Genomic DNA, 21,445 nt, shown 5'->3' on the forward strand with positions numbered 1-21,445 from the left:
AAGAAAGGCATCAAAATAAAGTTTCGGTGGCTAAGAGAATTCAAGTAGAGTTGAGAGGTTATCCTGGAGGTTTCTCCTATGCAAGGCTTCACCTAGATATGCCAAATGGCCACAGTATGATTAACCCAAGTCAACAGTAGTCCCCAAAATCCTAAAGAATACCCAGGTCCCTACCTGAGACTCTATAAAAGTTTCACTCACTAAGTTTATTCTTCAGAACCTTAAACCCTCCAGAGAGCTCCTATGCCAGCTAAGTCCCAAAACCCAGAGGCAACAGCCTCTTCAAGAAAATCAACTAGAGGTGTCCCCTTTGCTCATAAAGTTGACACCCTTTTCAACATGAACATGTTAGGGTGGTCACTTCCTAGACATCCTTGAAGATCAGGAAAGTGATTAAGCTAGAAGAAGGGGGAGCAACAGACAAGAAGGAATTTAACAAACGATTAGGAATACTAAATCTCTACGTAATTTTCTTTTTCTTAGTTGCCAGGGTACTAGAATAGCTAGAAGGAAAGAAATGAAATGGTGGAAATGTAACTCATAGCATTCTCTGAAATTTGCTGTATAACTACTTGTTAAATTGTAACTTAAAGTTATCCCTTTTTGTATATATGTTGTATTTCACAATAAGGAAATAACTGAAACTATGGTGCTGTAACGCATAACATTTTTGGAAATTTCCTATATAACTACCTGTTAAATCATACTTTGAAAGTTATTACCTTTTTCCATATATATTAAACAATAAGGAAATAAGCGAACTGTGGAACTGTAACCCATAACATTCTTTGAAATTTGCTCTATAACTACTTGCTAAATTGCACTTGAAAAGTTATCACTTCTATGTATATATGTTATATTCCACAATAAAAAAATATGATTTAAAGAATGGTAAGTTTTATAAACAGCGATTATATACAACAGAGTGCAGCACTTTCCATGTACACACAGTCCATTTTATAATGAATACAAACCTATTGATGCTAGCCCTTCAGGCCTGCTTGAAAGTCTTATAATGTTCCTATCTCCCTTTAAGAAAAATATTTCATTTTCTGTGCAGGAAACAGACACGATATCACCTGATCCTTCCAAACCAGCAATTGTGGCCTGTCCAAAAACATAAAAAAAAGAAAGAAAGAAAAAAAAAGAAATCACTAAACCAGGCAATAGTAATAGCTCAAAGTATAAAAGCATGTGTATAAAGCAAGTCAAACAACAACTGCACTTTGCTATGATATTTTCTGAAAATTCTTAAAAAAATTCAATCAAAAATTAGGTAATGTCTGGCAGGTGTGTGATGTGGAGTCACACACCTCAGCAGTGAATTTCCACAACCAAGGGTAGAAGCTTGCCCACCTCTCGGTCACCCTCCAGACCGCGCCCCACCCCCTTTCCTTGCTCAGGGCTCTCTGGGAAACGGAGCACATCCTCCCTGGCACAGCAGGGCCTTTGCTATTGGGGCCCGCCTGCCCTCCCCTCACTGTCCACACTTTGGGCACACCAGGTGCGCCAGTACACGGCAGCACCGACCTCCGTGGCTCACGTGTCACGCACATGTCCTTCCCCGCTCTGTGCCAATCCCTCTCCTGTCCCTTGTTCACTGGGGGCGTCCATCCAAAGGCCACCTCCTCCTCAGGAAGCTGTCCCTAAACAGCTCACCCTCTCCACAGTACCTAGGACTCCTCGGGAGCACAAATCTCCACTTGGCATGTCACTCCGGGGCCAGAACGACGTGCTGCCATGAGTAGATGCCCCTACAGTGGGTACTCCGTGCGGGAGAGACTAGTGTCTGCGAGTCATGGTGTCTGAATGAATGAATGAATGGAGAGTATTCCCCTAACATCGTCTGAAAGCAGATGGCAAACAAAACACAGGACATCCTGAGCCCACATGGAATAAAAAGGAGTTCTTGCTTTTTGGGCAACAGTGCAAATGAGAGACAAGTTTATTTCTGAAGATAAAGAGAGTCTAAGTTCTTTGTTAACATTAAATAATTCTAATGTCCAGCTAGAAATGTGACATTAGTTTAAAAAGCTGCCAATCAAATGCTGTTAGAGGAGCATGAAGTATGCACCTACTCTCAGATGTTTAGAAAATAGATAACAGAATGATGAAACAAAATGCAGCAAAATGCTACAAGCTGATAAATCTGGGAGGGGAGTATGTTGGAATTCTATGTAGTTTTGAATTATTTTTGCAACTTTCCTGTAAGTTCGAAGTCATTTTAAAATAAAAAGTTAAAGGAAAAGGAAGTAGCAGAAAAAAGCTGCCAATCATGTGGCACTGCCATGCAGAGGGACAGTTTCTGGGGCGGCACACCCTCTGATGAGGCAGCACTACAATTATGAGGAGATCCCCGTCTCCATTTGGCTACCATAAAATGAAGGTAGTACACTTGTCAGACAGAGCGAGTGCTTGGATGAAAAGAACTGACGCGCTATTACAAAATATCTTGACCCCACTGATTGGAAAGCGCGCATGAGTTCAAACGGAACCCAGGTAAGAAGAAAAATTAAGTTCTCAATAGCTTGGGGGAGGGCAAAAATGTCTTTCAAAATGTCCCTTAACAAAGAAAGACTCAGAGGCAGAAAGGTATCTCGCTGACCCCCTAGCCCCCATCCATCTTACAGAGGAGGAAACAGGCTGGGACAGAACCTGCGAGAACCTCCTCAGGTCAGTTTTCTTTCTGCCAACCCGGTGTCATCAGGCACGGCTGTAACATAACCAAAAGGCCTTCAAGGAGGAGAAGATGAAGGAAACCAGACGTTTCATTTTCTGCCAACACAGCTCCACAAGCCAGTCATTTGCCTTCCATAGAAAGGCCCAGCTACGAAAGAGAGGGGTTCAGGCAGAGGCCTTCGGGCTCAAGAAGGAACACAGCAGGCAGGGCTGGAGGGGTGCCGGGGTGTGGGGCAGAACTTACTACAGCGCTGGTGTGAAGATGAGGAGAAACTGAACTAGAGTCATAGAACTTGAAATGGAGTTCCTAAATTCATCTCCAATGATAATGTTTTCACCCCAATTTAAACAAATCATTTCCTACCATTATGTTATGATACTGAAAAGTTGTTCAAGGCACATCATTAAGTAAAGAAAAGTTTAAAAAAAAAAAAAAAAAAAGGAGGAAATTACATGGTTCCATGTGGGTAAGAAAACAAAAGGAGGTAGAAGGACAGAGTGGAAAAGAAGCTGGGGAGAGTCGGCCTTCTTGGGACAGTGGCTCCCCGAGGACAGCCTCAGGTCCGTTATTCCCCCGTTGTCTTTTCTGCCATGTTTGGGTTTTCATTTGATGAGCTCATAGTAATTCGAAGTCAGAAAAAAGTATGACCCAAACAGACATAAAGAACAAGTTTGATTCTGGGTTTAAATATAAAAAACACAACTTCTTGTTCTATGAAAAGTACCGAGCCTTTGTCTGAGCTCCCTGCCTGGCCCAACGGCCAGGGTGAAGCGTTGTCAGTTCTGCTCCTGCCAGCGAGAGAGGTGGAGCAGAGCAGGCTGCAGGGAAACGGCCCCTGCCCCTAGGTGCCCCAGGAGTGGTGTGGGTGTCCCTCACCTGGTTGACGGTGTCCAGCAGGTAGATGCTATACTCATTCCAACTCAACACCCAGCCTTCTTGGAAGAAGCAGGAAACGAGCCCCAGGTGCCTCTCGGGGAAGCTGCAACGCCCCCTGTCAGGGGACTCCAGACGTGGGTACAGCTCGAAGGGCCTGACGCCTCCAGCAAAGACATCCTTTAAGATGAATGTGGCCTGAACAGACCCGTGGATGTCCGCCTTCCACAGCCGGAGCCCAGGCCTGGACGCGTACAAGGTTAGAGCACTTTGCTTACAAAGCCCTGGTATAAAACAAGCTCCGAATTTCCCAGCTCTGAAATTAGAAGGAAAAAAAAAAGAAAAACCCAGGAATAGAGGCTAATTTAAAGGGACACAGCCATAAGCCCCTGACAGTAACTATAACAATGAGTTTTGTGACTCAGGATAAACAAGATTGATTTTCTCCCCTTTTCTTTCATTTTCTGTCAATTAAACCAGCTTCCGTCCATCCCTGTCCCCACAGAGGACAATCTCTGTGGCACCCTCAGAAGCACATGCCCATTAGGCGGTGGGCTGAAGGGGACCCACCACTCGCTGGGTGCCCCCTGCACGCAGCTCACACTGCACCCTGCCCCTTCTCTCCACTCCCTCCTTCAAACCTCACCACAATCCCAGGAGGCGAAAAGTGTGACGCCCAGTTTAGAGGGCAGGAAAGTGAAGCAGAAGGCTGCAAATCCAGGTCTGGCCATCCTCCCCTCCTCTGCAATTCCATTCCTGCTAACGTCAGACTGCTGTGCTCATGCCAACATCTTGACCGAACGAGCTCTGCGTCTGGAGTCCAGGTGACCTGTCTATCTTACTGTCCTTTCAGAATCTCTCTGAAAGCATCAGAGGGACCAATTTCCCCTCTTGATGTTCCCAGGCTTGATGTCTTTTTTCCATTTTTTAAATTATGAAATATCTGATGCATACAAAAGAACACGTAACATATATATATATATATATATACCTCTCTCTCTATATATATATACACACACACATATATACATACATGTTGCGGAGCCTCATAATGAAATGCCCACCCAGGAACCCATCCCCCAACTTATAAAACACATCATGAGCCACAGACCATGGCAGGGCTCCCTCCCTCCCCAAGAGGTGACCACAAGTCTGAATTTTGTATTTATTATTCCCTGGCTTTTATTCATTGTTTCACTACTTATCTATGTATTCCTAAGCACTATATAATTCAGTATTGTCTTTTATTTTTATACGAAAGGAATGATACTAAATGCACACTTTTGCAACTTGCTTTTTTCAACTTAACTCTGTGTTTCTAAGATTCGTCCTTATTGATAAAGAAGCTGTAGTTCATTCATTTTCACTACTGGATAATATTCCACAATTTATTTCTTCACTCTCCTGTTGAAGGACACTTGGTTAACACCTGTTTTATTTTGTTTATTTGTTTGTTTTTACTATTTTGAACAATACTGCAATGAGCATTCTGCACACATCTCCCAGAACATGGGTGTAAGTTTGTCAAGGATATTTCAGAAGTGGAACTGTCCAGTTGTTGGGTAAGAGCATTTTAAAAGCTCAGAAGACAATTTCAATTTTTCTTTCAATGTGATTATACCAGTTTCACTCCAGTCAGCAGCCTGTGAGTTTCCACTGTTCCACATCTTTGCCAACTCTCAGACTTCTGCTCTCAGAACCCATTTCCTGCTGATTCTCTCTCCAAAATATTTCTCAGGTTCTGCACAGTAGGAGTGCTGACCGTACAGTAAGGCCTGGGGTCAGTCTCAGGCCACGGAATTCCATTGCCATGTGGTTTACACGGCTATTTAACCCTCTGGACCTCAGTTTCATAATCTGCAAATGAGAGCTGACAATGCCCATCTCGAAAGCTGGTGGGCTATGTGGAACATGACTCCCTGGGGTGTGAATCTCCCCGGCAACACAGGACACGACTCCTGGGGATCACGGGACTAAGAAAGCCTTCTGCACCAAAAGGAGGAAGAGAAATGAAACAAAACACAGTTTCAGTCGCTAAGATATTTCAAATGGAGTTGAGAAGTCATTCTGGAGATTATTCTCATACATTAGATATTCCTTTTTAGTTTCTAGTGTATTAGAATTGCTAGAATACCTGAAACTGTTGAACTGTAATCCAGTAGACTTCATTCTTGAAGATGACTGTATAACTATATAGCTTTTATCATACAATGTGTATTGTGAAAACCTTGTAACACTCCCTTTATCCAGCGTATGGGCAGATGAGTAATAAAGACAAAAAAATAAACAATACAGGGGGATAAGGAGTATGGGATGTTTTGTGTGTTTTTTTTTTTTCATTTTCTTTTCTTTTTTTTTGGAGTAGGGGAAATGCTCTAAAATTGATTATGGTGATGAATGCACAACTATATGATGATACTGTGAGTCACTGATTGTATACTTTGGATGGATTATACTGTGTGCGATATCTCAATAAAATTGCATTACAAAAAGTACACTGGGGAAACTGGCAAAGGCAAAAAAAAAAAAAAGGCTGGGGGAGGACGAATGAGGTCATTGACACTCGGCGTGGAAAGCGAGGCTGTGACGCTGCAGGCCCTCCAAAGGCTCAACCACCACGACTCGGGCTGGGGCAGCTCAGGGCTGGACAGCTGTCTCCAGCCTGACATGTTCCGTCACATGCGTTCGTCGCCATGAGGCTGGCCTCTCCCTCAGCCTGTCTCCCTGCCGGACGCTGTCCCCAGGTCCCCTGCAACTCAGTAAGTCACTAACTCCCTCTGGAGAGGGGGATGCTGTGAATCAAATTCAGGATGGAAATGAAGACGGCTATGCCTATTTGGGGACCCAACTTTTTCATCTGTTTTCCTTCTATTTATGGAACTCTTACAAATCTGTCACTTCCACTTTGTTTTGCCCACCATAGGTAACTGAATCATTCACTGTAACAAGCATTTGCTGAGCTCTTATATTGTTTAAGATGCTGAGGCTGGTGCTGTGGGCAACACAATGATAGATAAGATACAATGATACAATGATGGATACAATGATAGATAACACAGGGCAGATGTGCTGTAAACAATGGCATCAGCACATGGTGAGCACTAGGGGAGGACAGACAAAGGCTGTGCAAGCTGAGTGGACTATGACATGGGCAGGGGCTGGAAGGAGCTGCTGGAATGTGTGGCATGTGGGTGGGGGTAACTGGCTGGAGCCAGCTGTCAATTGTCAACTGTCATACATGCTGTGTGACTCTGCAGCATCTGCTGGTATCACTCTAATTTGACACTAAAACTCCACCCTTTAAGCTCTAGGCATTGCAGAATTCTAAAGGCATTTAAAGAATCGATGTACTTTCTTAATTTTGGTTGAGATGATTTTGAGATCAGTGAAGACTTAAAAAACATGCTGTATGTCCCCATAAGAGCCACACTGATATGAAAGGAGTGTTTTCCAGGTTAACAAATTCTAACTATAAGCAGTGTTTTCTAATTTCTACACCTAATAATGGTGCCAACGACCTGAAATGCTGGGTGCTGACAGGGAGCCCAAAATGGGGGGAAGGAAGTCTAAAACGGACAAGGGAATGCACCAAAGAACAGTGGTGAGTATCTCAAGAGCCAACTGCCCAGAAGCCACCAGGTATGGGATGAAGGGGGCACTGGTGCAGCCCCCGCCCCCCACAGCCTGCGCCGTTACTCGGGGGCTTCCCGGGCCGGACTTGAGGAGACGCAGTCCTAGGGGTGGGGAGGGTTCTGCCACATCAAAGCAGGGGACGCAGACAGGCCAGGAGAGGAGAAGGAAGATGCAGCCACAACACACCCATGGGGTGGCCGGGGGCCGAGGAGGCTTCAGAGAACCAACAGGAAGGGTGCTGTCCCCTTCCCACCACGGACCGGCCTCCCGGCCCTGCACCCGCGGCCCCGCTCCCCACCAAGCCTCTGGGAACCGCCTGCCCACGGGAGGTCAGCCCCTCCCTGCTGCCGCCCACCGAGGACTCCAGAGGCGCTCTCCTGCACTGGCCCTGCCGGCTCACCCCGCCAGCGCACGGCATCCCCTCCTGCCGTCTGTCCTGCCTTTAGACCACACGTTCCCTGGGGAACCACCTACCTCTGCATTCCCTTCCACCAAAACCCCCCTCCAGAAGATCACCTACACTCGCTGTCCACTCCCCCCACCTCACTCTCTCTCGGACCCGCTCAGTCGTGCCTTCCAATCCACTGGCCCCGCTCTCCATGAGCTCTCAGCGGGGGCGCAGATGCCAAACCCAAAGGCCCCTCGTAGCCTGTCCTTCTGGGCCCAGTGCAGCATCTGGCAAGGCTGCCGGCTCCTCCTGGAGACACCTCCTCCAGCAGCCCCCAAGACTGCCCTCTCTGGAACTGCCCCCAGCACCCAGTCTCTCCTGATGCTGCTTCCTCTCCCTGACAGATAAACGCTGGGGCCGCCTCTCAGCTTCAGTAAAGCCCATTCCTGGACTTGAAGTACTGTCTCAACGGCAAGGGCCCCCCGCAAACGGCTCTGGCTCCACCCGCGTCCCCAAGCTCACCCTCCATCTGCCCACTCAAGCTCCCCACTGGGATGAACAGTATGCTACATGTTTACACAGACGTCTCTAAATTCCTCCTCCCTTCCTGCTACCTGCCCCCAAACACTAGCAAATAATCCTCAAGCTTCTGTATATGAATAAATGGCCTCTGTATTTACCTGCCTGCTCAGGCCCAAACTCTGGCAATCATGTCTGACTAATCCCCATATCCGAGGTACAGCATATCTGTCAGCCTGCCGCCCCAACTTTCCCGAATCGGACCATGTCTCACCACATCAGTCCCTGGCCCCTGACATCTTTCACCAGAGCTCCTTGCTGGCCTCCTTGAGTCCCACTCCTGCCCCCTCTAGAATATTCCCACACAGCAGTAAGGGTGATCTCTGCTGAACTGGAATGAAGCTGCCCCAAGCAGGGCCTGCAAAGCCTATGGCACGGGGCCCTCTCCTTGCTCCCCATACCCTCTACACAGGGAGGCTACTGTTAGGAAAGGGCCAAACTGGTGACAGATTTAAGGGATACTCAGCAGGGGAAACAGAAGCCAAAGGGGCAACCTGAGAGGGTTTGAGCAGCTGAAGGCTGCCATGCAGGAAAGGAACAAACTCCCACTGTGTTGCTCCAGAGGCAGGATATGGGATAAAGGACAGCAAACACAGCAGAGTAGCCGGCTCCACCCTCTGACCTCACCCACAACCCGACAGCTGTCTCGGATGGCACCGCCAGCCTCCCAGGCTTACGGGTGCTTGGCATCTTACCAGCTTCCAAGGCAGCTGCTCTCCCACTTACCCCGAAGCCTGTGTCTCACCCCTCCGCATCCCTCATCTCACCTGCAGGCACAGGCACCATTCCATGGGGGAAAGAAAGGGAGACAGAGATGGGAGCTCCTGCACCTTCTACAGCCAATCAACAAATGTGTCTGGTTTGGTGCCTACTTGCCCCCACCCATCTCAACTCCTTGTCAGGACAGGCAGGGATCAACTTCACCTCTCCATCTAGCCCCCTCCCCAGGCAACCTGGCTGCACAGAGTTCCACAAGCCCGTTTTCCAGGCCAGGGGCTGGGGGGCACTCTGAACTGTGGGTCACATATTCTCTTTTCCTTATGCTCTTTTCCTTAATGTCCTTCCTCCAGGTAGGAGGTCAAAGGAGAGATGACCTCTCAGCCTCGATCATTCCTTCCGGGCCCTCCCTCTCCTCCCCTTGGCTAACCACCACTTATCCTTCTGGAAGCCTCTCCTGACCCCTAGCCCAGGTTAGAAGCCTGTGTAGACTCCCCCACCACCTTGTGTATCGCTTCCCAGCAGTTATGTCTAAGTCTACCCCAGGTTTCCATGATGGCAGGGGTCCCCTCTGTTGGGCTTACTGCGTCATCCCTGAGGCTGTGGAGTCCACGGAGCTGGTGGGAAGTGAGTGCCCGCCCCGAGCCAAGGCCTGCACCAGGAGTGGAGACAGGCCAGACCACTCTGGCCTGCAGGCTCCTGCGGCTCCTCCGCACAGGGTGCACCCAGGCAGGCCCCCTGGGCAGACCCAGTCACCAACAGGAAAGCCCCAGGTGGTAGCTGCCGTTGGCTCCTTACAGCAAACAGGAAATCTAGGAAAACCTAGAGCATCTTCTGTAACCAGGCCCAACCTTCAGACCAAACCTGAACACTTATGAAGCTTACGTTTTCCTTGGCTGCGCTCCAATTTGCTTGACAGACTTTTCTTCTGTGTAAAAAAGCAGACTTCTTTGTAAAGTAGAGATGAGCAGTACTTTCTGGCTATAGTCGAGCTGCACGATCGAAGACGGCTCTTCCAACACCAAGTGGGAGTTGCAGACACCCTGTTAAAGAGTCCCGATAAATCTAGCATCAATGTTAAGTCAAAGTGACTTGACTTACTCATGACTCATAAGCATCCTTTCTGCTACCTGTACTTAGGTCAATTCACACTTTAACATGCAGGCTTTAATTCTCTACATATTCAGTGTCAAACCACTGTAAAGAAATTTGGAAAAGTCCTAACTAAAGAGAAAGCAGTCAACTTTAACACCTACCTCATACTACATCATGTTTGCCAGGAAATATTAAAAAAATTCTACTTAATTTATTTTAAAATGTTCTCAGTAGATGGTTCCAAGAAGAATCCATAAAGAACTAAATAGAAATATGTGGTGCTATGGGTATTCATGCTATTATTAAACAAACTGGGACTGTCTATAAAACTGTTGTGAAGATGATCAGCTCTCTCTAAGTCCACATCACACTCTCCCACCCTCCCCACCCCCAGAGTCCAGAGTGACTCTGAGGACTTCATGTCCCTGACACCTGAAAGGGTCAGAGGAAACAGGAGGTTAGGAAGAAATGAATCAAAATGGTATGAAATAAAGAACAAAGGAGAAACTCCAGAAGATATTTTACTGCTAAAACTATATTTCTTAGTGCCAAAAATCTATATACAACGAAATATATTATTAGGCTATAAAAAGGAAGGAAGGAAGTTCTGGTAACGTGACAACATGGACAAACCTTGAAGACCTGCTGTGGAGTGAAATAAGCCACACATGAAAGGATAGATATTATGATTCTACTTATACAAAAATAACTAGAATATACAAGCTCATAAAGAAGAAAGTAGAGTACAGGTTACCAGGGGCAGGGGAGCAGGGGAAATGGGAGTCACTGCTTAATGGGTTCAGAGTCTCTGCTTGGGGTGATGGAAAAGTTTTGGTAATGGATGGCGGTCACGCTGCACAACACTGAATGTGATTACTGCCAATGAATTGTATAGTTGAAAGTAGTTAAAATGGGAAATTTTATGTTGCATATATGCTACCATAATAAAAATTAAAATAAAAAACTTATCCTTCCTGTGTTCCTTATGATTTGAGATGTCACCACCTCCCTAACCTTTGCTCATTTTTAACAAGAAGCAATCCTAAAAGAGTAGCTTAAAAACAAAACAAAACAAAACAAAAACCTGCTTCTCATCAGCAACTCTTCTCCTGAACAGCTTCTTCAATCGTTTAAGAAATACTGCTGCAACATCCCAGATCTTTGTGCTGGGTGCAGGAACAGCAACCAGGTTTACTGGTCAGTAAGAGTAAAACTCGCCCTTTTTTGGTGTACAATCCTCTAAGTTTTGACAAGTGCATATGTATAGTGTGTAACCACCACCACAATCAAGACAGAGGAATTTCCTTATGTCCCAAAGCTTGGAGATTTTTAAGGCAGATTCCTCTGCGTTATTCAGACTGTAGATTTAAGTGTTTGACTTGGCATGTGTGCCAGTTTGAATGTATTGTGTCCCCCAAACGCCATTATCTTTGATGTAGTCTTGAGGGGCAGACGTTTTGGTGCTGATTAGATTTGCTTGGAGTGTGCCCCACCCAGCTGTGGGTGATGACTCTGATGAGATGTTCCCATGGAGGCGTGGCCCCGCCCATTCAGGGTGGGCCTTGATCAGTGGAGCCATATAAATGAGCTGACTCAAAGAGAAGGAACTCAGTGCAGCTCTGAGTGATGTTCTGAAGAGGAGCAAGCTTGCTAGAGAGGAACATCCTGGGAAAAAGCCATTTTGAAACCAGAACTTTGGAGCAGACGCCAGCCACGTGCCTTCCCAGCTAACAGAGGTTTTCCGGACGCCATTGGCCATCCTCCAGTGAAGGTACCCGATTGCCGATGTGTTACCTTGGACGCTTTATGGCCTTAAGACTGTAACTGTGTAGCCAAATAAACCCCCTTTTTATAAAAGCCAATCCATCTCTGGTGTTTTGCATTCCGCAGCATTAGCAAACTAGAACAGCATGTAATGGGATTACATTTGTACTGTTTTGCAAAAACAGTGTTTTTTTTTTTTCACATCTCATGAAGACCCCGTGTCTTTTAAAAACACTACCAGGCTGCTTCCGGCCAGGCTCCCCCGCACCTGGGGCTGCGAGGGAGGCACAGGACCCCGCCCTCTCTGGGCCCCTGCACAGACCCACCTGCAGGGACTGGGGGCAACGCCTAGGGCTGTGTTCTTCTGTCAAAAGGGCGGCATGAAACTGGGAATATGTAAACACCAAAGATTTTTAAATTTTGGTAGACAAAAAACTTTCACCACAAGCTTGTCAGTTTTCACCCTCAGCAGCAGGAAAATATAAATACATTGGACCCTTAACAAAGCATTTTCCTAAGAGCAGTGGTTCTCAAAATGTGGTCTCACAGATCCCTGAGGGTCCCTAATACCTCTTAGAGGGATCTGCAGGATAAAAACTGTGTAGGAAATATTGTAAATGTAGTAATTATCTCTGAGTTGTATACTGGATGTGCAATTTCAACCACTGTATGAAAGTGGTTAAAGTGGGAACAACTGTATTGTATATATTACCACAATAAAAAAAATACATGCATACATACATAAAATAAAAAAGCCGTGTAGTGAAGAATTCGGTCGGCCTTTCCCTTCAGCTTCTGGGAGGAAGTATCTGGACCCCTGGGATGTTATGTCTACCTCATGCCTGGGGCCTTGGGGCATGCTGGATGGTTCAGGAGGAGGCTTAGGGCAGGGACTGGCCTTACCTGTAAAGTCCTAGCACTGGGTCAAGCCAGGTCAGAGAGGCCGTCAACGTGATTTAGGGTGGGGGCTGAGACCGACCACAAGAGCAATCAATCAGTCAGTCAGCCATGCCCACCAACGGAGCCCCAGTAAAAACGCTGAACACTGCAGCCTGTGAGCTTCGCTGACACCAGGAGAGGAAAGCATCCTGACTCTGGGGAGGGGACAAAGCTCTGTGAAGGCACTGCTCCTGGATTGTGTCCTAGGGGCTTCTTCCCTTGCCTGGAATTAATCTATATCCCTTTCCTCTGAAGAACTGTATCCATGAGCATAAGAGCTTCCAGAAGGTTCTGTGAGTCTTTCCAGTGCATTATCAAACCCGAGGGTAGTTCTGGGAACCCCTGAGAACTTGCCATTGGCATCAGAAGTGAGGGAGTCTTGCGGACTGTGCCCTCTAACTTGGCAGGTGGCACCCTAACTAATCCTAAAACTGTTTTCCCAATAATACTAAGACACCACCTGCCTTCTTCACTGGGCTGACGTGTGTCCTGATGGTACAGGAGCCACAGCAAGTAAAGCGCCCAGAACCGCAGCCCACATCGAGGCAGCAGCACCAAACGCCACAACACTCACAGCAAAAACACAGGTTTCCCTTCAGAATGTCTCTGATGAAGCAGAAAAATAATTGTCTTAAATCCTGACCTTTAAGTACTCATCTTTGTAGTATTCCACGTGACAAAACCGGATGTTCGCACGTAGTAGCCCCTCTGCTATACGCTGAAGTACGGTGGAAAAGCACTCGTGCAATTGTTTGAGCTGTGAGCTGAACCAGCTGCTTTTTTCATAGGACACCATTTTTACTCAAAACATCGTAACTATTCAAACTTGGATATCTGGCAGACATTTTCTCAAAAATAAAAAAGCAGACCTATCACTTCAAGGAAAAAAAGGATACGATATGTTGCCGATAATGAAATTCAAGCTTTCAAGTGAAGACTGGAATTCTGAAAACTTGTACCTGCCCCTGTGAACCTGACAGCTTCTTAACAGCTGAAGACTCCTCTATTAATCAGGATTATGGTAATGTTTACAGAAGTGACTTTTTGATAATGCATAATGAAATGCATCAACATTTGGTAGATCTTTAATTTCTTCACGAACCAGTGTTTTCCAAATGACCAACATGTAATGACACAAAATCGTGCCTGGGTAACAGATCCATTCAATGAGCAAGACAGACCAATGGGTTTCAGTGTTGCAGAGTATGAAAAACATGCTGCTATCTCAGATTCCACAGTGTAACTAACCTTTAAGAAACCACTTCTTGTCTAGTTTGGTGTAGTATCAGAGAAGAATATCCACACTGATCTGAAAGGGCTATTAAAGTGCTCCTCTCTTTTTCAAACTACGTGTCTGTGTGAGGTCAAATTTTCTTTTCTATATTTCAACCCAAACAATGTATTGCAACATATTGAATGCAGAATCCAGCTATACTCTCTGAAGCCAGACATTAAAGAAATTTGCAAAAAATGTAAAACAATACCTCTCTCTCAACTTTGTGTGTGTGAAAAATACAGGTATTTTCACAAAAATGTTATTTACGGTAACAGGCTTATTATTGTTGTTTTAAAATAAATTAATAAACATTTAAAATTTCTGCTTTAATTTCTAATATGGTACACTTGATAGATACAACCCAGAGAAACAAAAGCTCTTCGAGGTCCTCATAATTTTTAAGACTGTAAAAGGGGTCCTGAGACCAAAGAGTATGAGAATTGCTACTGGAGAACATTTGCAACAGACAGGAAAATCACAGATCAGAGGGATTAAAAACTGCTCAGCTGATAACTGCCAAATTCCTGCCATACACTGGGAATGAAAGCTACAAATAAGAAAAAGAAAGGACTGAACCGAGGGGTTCAGTCTAACTGGGTGGAGAGACATTCAACAAAACAAACCAAGCACCAGCAGGCATAAGGTAATACATCCAGTGGCTTTGCAGCAGAACCTCAGTTTGAAATTCAGCTGTGCCAGGTTTTAATTGGTTTGTGATCCTGGGCTGGTTACTGGATCTCTCTGAGCCTCGCTGTCTTCATCTACTGCTTGGGACAAGAACTCATAACTCCGAGCATGGCTGTGCAGGTTAAATAAAGGAACAAATTTACAGGTGGGGGCTGGGGGCTGCCGCGCCCGCCTAACCTCCTCCTCCCACCACTGCCCTAGCCCCAGGCTCCCCCATCCAGGCTGGGTTTGGCTGCTGAAGAGCTTTCCAGGCCTCGAAATAATGACTTTTGTCCCTGACTATGATTATCAAGTGCTTTGCATCACTTCTACCAACCTCTCAAGGAATTAGGAATGAAAATAGGTTCTCTTCTAAGTCGTAGCAAGAGACAATAGTAGAATCAAAAAAGTGAACGTTCCAGTAGAAACAAAGGCCAACTCATTAGTCACAGAAGTGGGAGTTATGAAGCATTAGAAAGGGCCTTGAAAGAAAACGTTATAAACAATACAGACTATAAAGGGACTATGATTAAGAATATAAACTAACCAAAAATACAATTATGAATATAATTTTTCCAAATAGAAGAAGGCAAAAGGCAACGATACTTCTGAAAATAATTTTACCTGGTCTAGATCCAAAGAAGAATATACAATTTTCCCTTTGTCATCTCCAGAGAATAATTTCATTCCATTGGGGCTCCAAGCCAGAGCCGTAATGCTATTTTTGTGAACACCAGTGACATCAAATCTCCGAAGCTATGAATAAACAATAAAAATACATACAAGGAAAGAAAAGGGTAAAAACTGTGAGGTGGGGCCACGCGGCACGATGATGCCAATCCCTCCCACTTGGGCAAGAGCTGCTCTTCCCAACCCTGTTCTCCACATGGAGACCTGCAGCAGGTGTCCACCTGTCTGTCTACCTTCAAAACCCTCAGAAAACACACCAGAGAAGAGTAAGCAAAACTGAAATCCACCCATACATGCTTTTTGCCAAGAGTCCCACCACAAACAAAAATGTTACCCAATTACAGGCGGCATGATGTTCAGGTTTTCTGAGTATAACTTTTCTTGACAGATGAGGTTTCCTCATTAAAAAACCCATGAGGAATTTGCTGAGAAGTTACGAAATGCTACAATGGTGAACACTTACCTGCTTATTCCTCCCTGGCAACGAGGACACAAGCTGGAAAACCGCCACCCTCCCAGAGGCCGTGCCGGCAGCCACGAGGTCATCGAAGCAGCTGAGCAGCTTCACAACCGTGATGGACTCCATCTTCCCCTGAGAGAGGAAACATTCGAAAGCCAATGGACCCGCAACATGCGGGCTTTAAAATGCGCAGCGAGGAAGGTGTCACAGGAGCAGCAGGACCCCTCCCCCGGCCGCGGCCTGCACACAGCCTGGTTGGGAACGAACACCAAAGTGCAGAAAGACAAGGGCGGAAGCATCTTTGTCTCCCCAGGCTTTAAAAATGACAAAATCAAAAGCCTCCTTTCTGATGGAGGAAATGCTGGCCTATCAAGTGTGATATGCTGGGCTTGGATCAAGAGGGGCCCAAGGAGCTTTGATGAGAGGGTTTCCCCCGGAACACAGGCAGCAGGAATCGGCGGTCACTCTGCCTTGTTCTGCCAAGCTCAGCTCCACCAGCCATTCAGCCACTCCACGCCCATCCCTGCCGCCACGGCCGCCCGGCCTCCCAGGCTCGCTGCGAGCCAGGGTCAGTGAGAAAGAAGACGGCCCTGAAGGCACTTTATGAACAGATGCTGGGGGGGTTGGTTCTTAGATCAACAGCTATATTAAATAATGTTAACTCCAGCTTAATTCACTGGTTTATTTAAAAGCACCAGGACAATCACTGCACACATTCAGGCTTCTGACTGACGATTTTTATTTTGAAACTATTCATTCACAAAAGTTACAGACATTTTGAACTTCTGCTAAGACACATGGCAGAATCGCCAGTAAATCATCTTGACCCCTGATGTCGTAATTTAGATGGTCCTCAATCTGTCAACCCTGTGGGACCACCCTCCACACGCAGGATGCTAACTCCCACAGGCCACAGTCCTTACCCTCTAAGCTTTGCTGTGGCAACAGGACCCGCACAGGGTAAGACGCCTGACAGTGAGTGGGCACAGTGAGGACTGCACCTTACTTTCATCTGGAACTTCACAGGGTATTTTCACAGGCTATAAATATATTGGTGCCAAATTGTGATACAGGTTAAGGGATTTGGATCTTCAGCCGTCGGAGGGAAGACTCCTCATCTTGCTAGTGTCTATGTAATCAAAGGGGTGTTTCTGAAAACCCAGTGCAGGAGCAGGAGCAAGGAAGGAGGGAGAGGAATAAAGCAGAAAGACTAGCTTGGAGCCTTCAGAAATGGTTCAGGCCTGAGGATGTAGGGGCCTAGTGATAAAAGTGGCAAGAAGAATGGAAGTGAAGGCTGTAAAAACCGTGATGAGGAAACAGTCATCAGGGCCTTGTCCTAATAAAGGTAATGGCAGTGAAAATGGCACAGCTGTTCTACACCTACTGGGCACGTTCTCTGCACCAGGCAACTCGCTGAGCACCCCAAACATGTACTTCACTGCACCCTCAAGCAGCCCTTCGAGCACAGGTGCTGTGGCGATCCTCACTCTGCAGATAAGGGGCTGAGCTCTGGGGAGACTCGGGGGTTTGTCTGAGGGCCACTGTTAGTGACTCCCCTGCTGCCCTCTGCCTTCTCCACAGGGCTTGGGGATGGAAGGCTTGGGTGGCTTCGGGAGAGGACAGAGAATGAAGGGGCGTGACAGTCTCGAGCGTGGGTCACAGCAGAGTGAAGGAACCATGAGCAGAATTCACTGGCACTGCTTTGACACGGACAGTGACTGTGTTAGGGTTCTCCAGGGAAACAGAATCAACAGGACAGACACACAGTTATATGTGATAAACATATATACATACATAGGTAATACACATATACACTATATAGAGTACATATGCATGGCACACACGCACACACACACACCCCTATCAAGAGACTGTTGTAAGGACCCGGCTTACGTGATCCCGGGGGCTGTAAGTCCAAAGTGTGTAGGGCAGGCCGGAGGCTGGAAATTCTGGTAAGAGTGATGCTGAAGCCTTGAGGCAGAATCCCTCCTTCTTCCTAGAACCCTCAATTCTTTACATTTAAGGTCCTCAACTGATTGATGAGCCTCTCCTCCCCCCTTTAATGGGGCAGTAATCTCCTTTACTTAAACCAGTTGTGGATACTAATCCCATCTACCAAATACCTCCACAGCAACACTCAGGCCAGTGTTTGACCAACTGGACACCCTAACCTAGCCAAGGTGAAGCTAGGCTAATCTTCATATTGATGTAATATGTCTTAGATATGGAGAATTCTGACATGGTAGCAGGATGGTGAAAAGAGAATATTTTCCCCTGGAATATGGAATTATAAAAAGCACACCACATCAGGAATCAAAATGATTTACTGGCAATCATGCCATATATCTTAGCAAAAGTTCAAAACAGCCAGGTAACTTTTCTGAATGAATGATTTTAAAATAAAAATTATAAATCTGAAGGGTGGGAAGCCTGAATATGTGCAGTGCTTGTACAAAATGCTTTCCAATAAAGCAATGTATTAAGCTTGAGTTAATGTTATTTAATATGATCATTACTAAATGTCATGGATCTTGACCTACAAACCAAAACATCCCAAGAACTGGATTTTCAACACTTAGCTATGGTTCAGAAAGAAACAAAATGTGAGGCTTCGACTTCCGGCAATCCAACAGCGTAGCTATTCCAAAAAGCCTCTCCTTAGAAACTCTGGATAAGATTTCCGCAACTTTCTTTCAAACCCGGAGCTCGGCTCTCAGGAAAGCAGGGAAAATACACAGGGGCCAAAAACAAAAACAAAGCTGCTGTCAAACTAGAAGAGAAGCCAGCCCTTTCGAAGCAGCAGGCCTCCCTGGCCGAGCTGGCCAGCACCTCCGGCTGCAGAGGATTAGCGGAGGGGAGGCCCAGGGAGAGCAGCCGATGTCCCCTGCCACAGCGGATCCCGAGGAGCTGCCCCTCAGCGACAGAATGAGTCAGGGAAAAACTGATTTGCTGACAGGGAAATCATTCTTGTCTCAGGCATTAGACTGAAAGGAATGAACAAGACGGATCGTTCTTGAAAATCTGCAATCACAAGCCAGCCCTACTCAGTATCTGAGTTTGAGTTTACTCTCCCTTTCTACGCAAAGGAAGCACCCATGAGCAGGGGATGAAGGGAGCAGCGCTCCACGGCGCCGGCAGAGGCGGTGGACACAGCCCCCGGCCCTCAGGATCCCTGCGCGCTGGCAGCAGCCCAGTAGCTCACAATGAGAAACTACCACAGAGGAGAGGACCCCACAGGGAAGAGTCAACTGAAAGGACCAACAAGAGAACTGGATGACTCCCAGCCCCACTGTCAAAAATAGTCAGACAGAAATGAAAAAGAACCAAAAAGAGTATAACATCTAGTGGAGACTGAGTGGCAGGTTAGTCACAGCTGAAAGAAATTACTGAATTAGAAGTGCGATCTGAGGAAATGATCTAGTGTGCAACAGAGAGGCAAAGGTAAAAAGACATATCCAGGATACAGTAGAAAGGTCTAGCCCACGTCTAACTGGAATTCTAGAAGGAAAGAAAAGAGAGGCTGAGAGAATGCAATATCTTCAGAGGTAAGGGCCAAAAACTGTCCAAAAGTGATGAAAGAATCCTCAAAAGTACAATCTTGAACAAGATAAATATAAAGAAATGCACAAATATACATCTAGTAGGGAAAGCACAAAAGTTCAAAGACAAAGAGAAGGTATAATGTCAGTCAGAAAAAGAATGGAAATTATCAAAATTAAGTATTAAAAGGATAGAATTCTCAATAACAAAAGAATCCAGAAGACACTGGAATATCATCTTCAAAGGGCTAACAGAAAAAAATGTTAACCTGAATAGTACAACTATCTAAATAATTCAGAGATAGAGACGTTTTCAAACAAAAGATAAGAGCACTTACTACGTAAAGACCTCATGACCAGAACTCCCAAAAGATATATCCCAGGAAGAAAGAAAATGGACACAAATGAGAAGTAAGAAGGAATTGTGAGAGAAGAAATTGGCAAAAATGTGAAATCTAAATAACAACTGTAAAACACAACAACAATAATGTCCAGATTAAGTGGTTAAAAAGAGCCAGAACTAAAATGCTAGCAGTTACATATATGACAAGAGAGGCCAAATAGAGAGACATCACAAGAAAACTACAGACCAACATTCCTAGTGTACTTAGGCACAAAAATCCTTAACAAAATATTAGTGAAATGAATATAGCAGATTAAAAAAAGGATAATACATCATGACAAGGTGGGTGTTCTAGTTTGCTAATGCTGCCAGAATGCAAAACACCAGAAATGGACTGGCTTTTATAAAAGGGAATTTATTTGGTACACAGTTACAGTCTTAAGGCCATAAAGTGTCCGTCAACAAAGGGTGCCTTCACTGGAGAAAGGCCATTGGCATCTGGAAAACTTCTATTAGCTGGGAAGGCATGTGGCTGGCATCTGCTTGCTCCCAGGTTGCATTTCAAAATGGTGTTCTCCAAAATGTTTGCATCAGCTTCCAACGGCCATCTTGAAAATGTCTGTTTTAGCTCCAGCTAGCTGTGCGCTCCTTCTGTCTGAGCTTATATAGGGCTCCAGCAAACCAAAGAAGGCCCACGCTGAATGGGTGGGGCCACACCTCCATGGAAATTATCCAATCAGTTATCACCTACAGTTGGGTGGGTCACATCTCCATGGACACTGAACCAATAGGCTCCAACCCAATCCACACTAAAATGTCTGCCCCCACAAGAATGCATTAAAGAATATGGCTTTTTATGGGGGACATATTATATTCAAACTGGCACACTGGGGTTTATCCCAGTAATGCAAAGTTGGGTTATTATTTAAAAAATCAATATAGTAATACACTATATTTATGGAATAAAGGAGAAAAATCATATGATCATCTCAATAGATTCAGAAAAAAGTATTTGACAACATCAATGCCCATTCATGATAAAAACTCTCAGGAAACTAGGAACGAAAATAAACAGAAATAAAAGGCATCTATGAGAAACTGACAGCTGACATAATGGAGAAAAAATAAACGTTGAGCAAGGATGTACATTCTCACTATTACTAGTCAACATTATACTGGAGGTCCTAGCCAGCACAGTAAGTAAAGACAAAAATTAGAGACTTACACAGACTGGAAAAGATGAAGTAATACTGTCTTTCTTCATAGACAGACACAATCCTCTATGCAGAGAAGCCCAAGAAATTAAAAAAAAACAGAATATAAGAAAAATATATAAAAATCAATTATATTTCTATAGACCAATAACAAAAAAATCCTAAAATGAAATACAATTTTTGAATGGTTTTTATCTTATCTGTAAAGTGAGGCAATATTATTTGAGGGTAGATTGTGATAAGTTAAAAACATATGTTGTAAACCCTATAAAAACCACTAAAAAAAAAAATTGAGGTAAAGCCTAGTAAGTCATAGTGCAGATAAAATAGAAATATGAAAAATTAATCCAAAAGCAGCGGGGCGGGGGGGGGGGGATAAGGGATAAAAAATAGATGGGGTAAATAGAAAATAATTAGTAAGACTGTAGACTTAACCAGTGTTTGTCAACCAAGGAAAATTTTGACCCCCATGGGAAATTTGCAATGTCTGGAGGTTGCTACAACTTGCAAGGTGCTACTGGCATCTGGTGGGTGGAGGCCAGGAAATGTTGCTAAGCATCCTACAATACACAGGTCAGTGCTGCCACAA

At 45.3% G+C, this 21,445-nt stretch overlaps 1 protein-coding gene across 6 annotated transcripts in view; it reads right to left on the reverse strand.

The window, feature by feature from the left end:
• Positions 1 to 21,445, reverse strand: part of TECPR2 (tectonin beta-propeller repeat containing 2) — a 155,113-nt gene that overhangs the window by 93,203 nt on the left and 40,465 nt on the right. For all 6 annotated transcript variants that reach the window (XM_037831805.1, XM_037831804.1, XM_037831806.1 and 3 more), the window contains exons 3-7: positions 15,764 to 15,892; positions 15,235 to 15,366; positions 9,756 to 9,913; positions 3,557 to 3,869; positions 975 to 1,107 (exon numbers count right to left, since the gene is read on the reverse strand). In XM_037831805.1, coding sequence (XP_037687733.1) covers positions 975 to 1,107; positions 3,557 to 3,869; positions 9,756 to 9,913; positions 15,235 to 15,366; positions 15,764 to 15,892 — 865 coding nt within the window. The remainder of the gene's footprint in view (positions 1 to 974; positions 1,108 to 3,556; positions 3,870 to 9,755; positions 9,914 to 15,234; positions 15,367 to 15,763; positions 15,893 to 21,445) is intronic.

This window comes from Choloepus didactylus, chromosome 4 (assembly GCF_015220235.1).
Source record: "Choloepus didactylus isolate mChoDid1 chromosome 4, mChoDid1.pri, whole genome shotgun sequence".
Taxonomy (NCBI): Eukaryota; Metazoa; Chordata; class Mammalia; order Pilosa; family Megalonychidae; genus Choloepus; species Choloepus didactylus.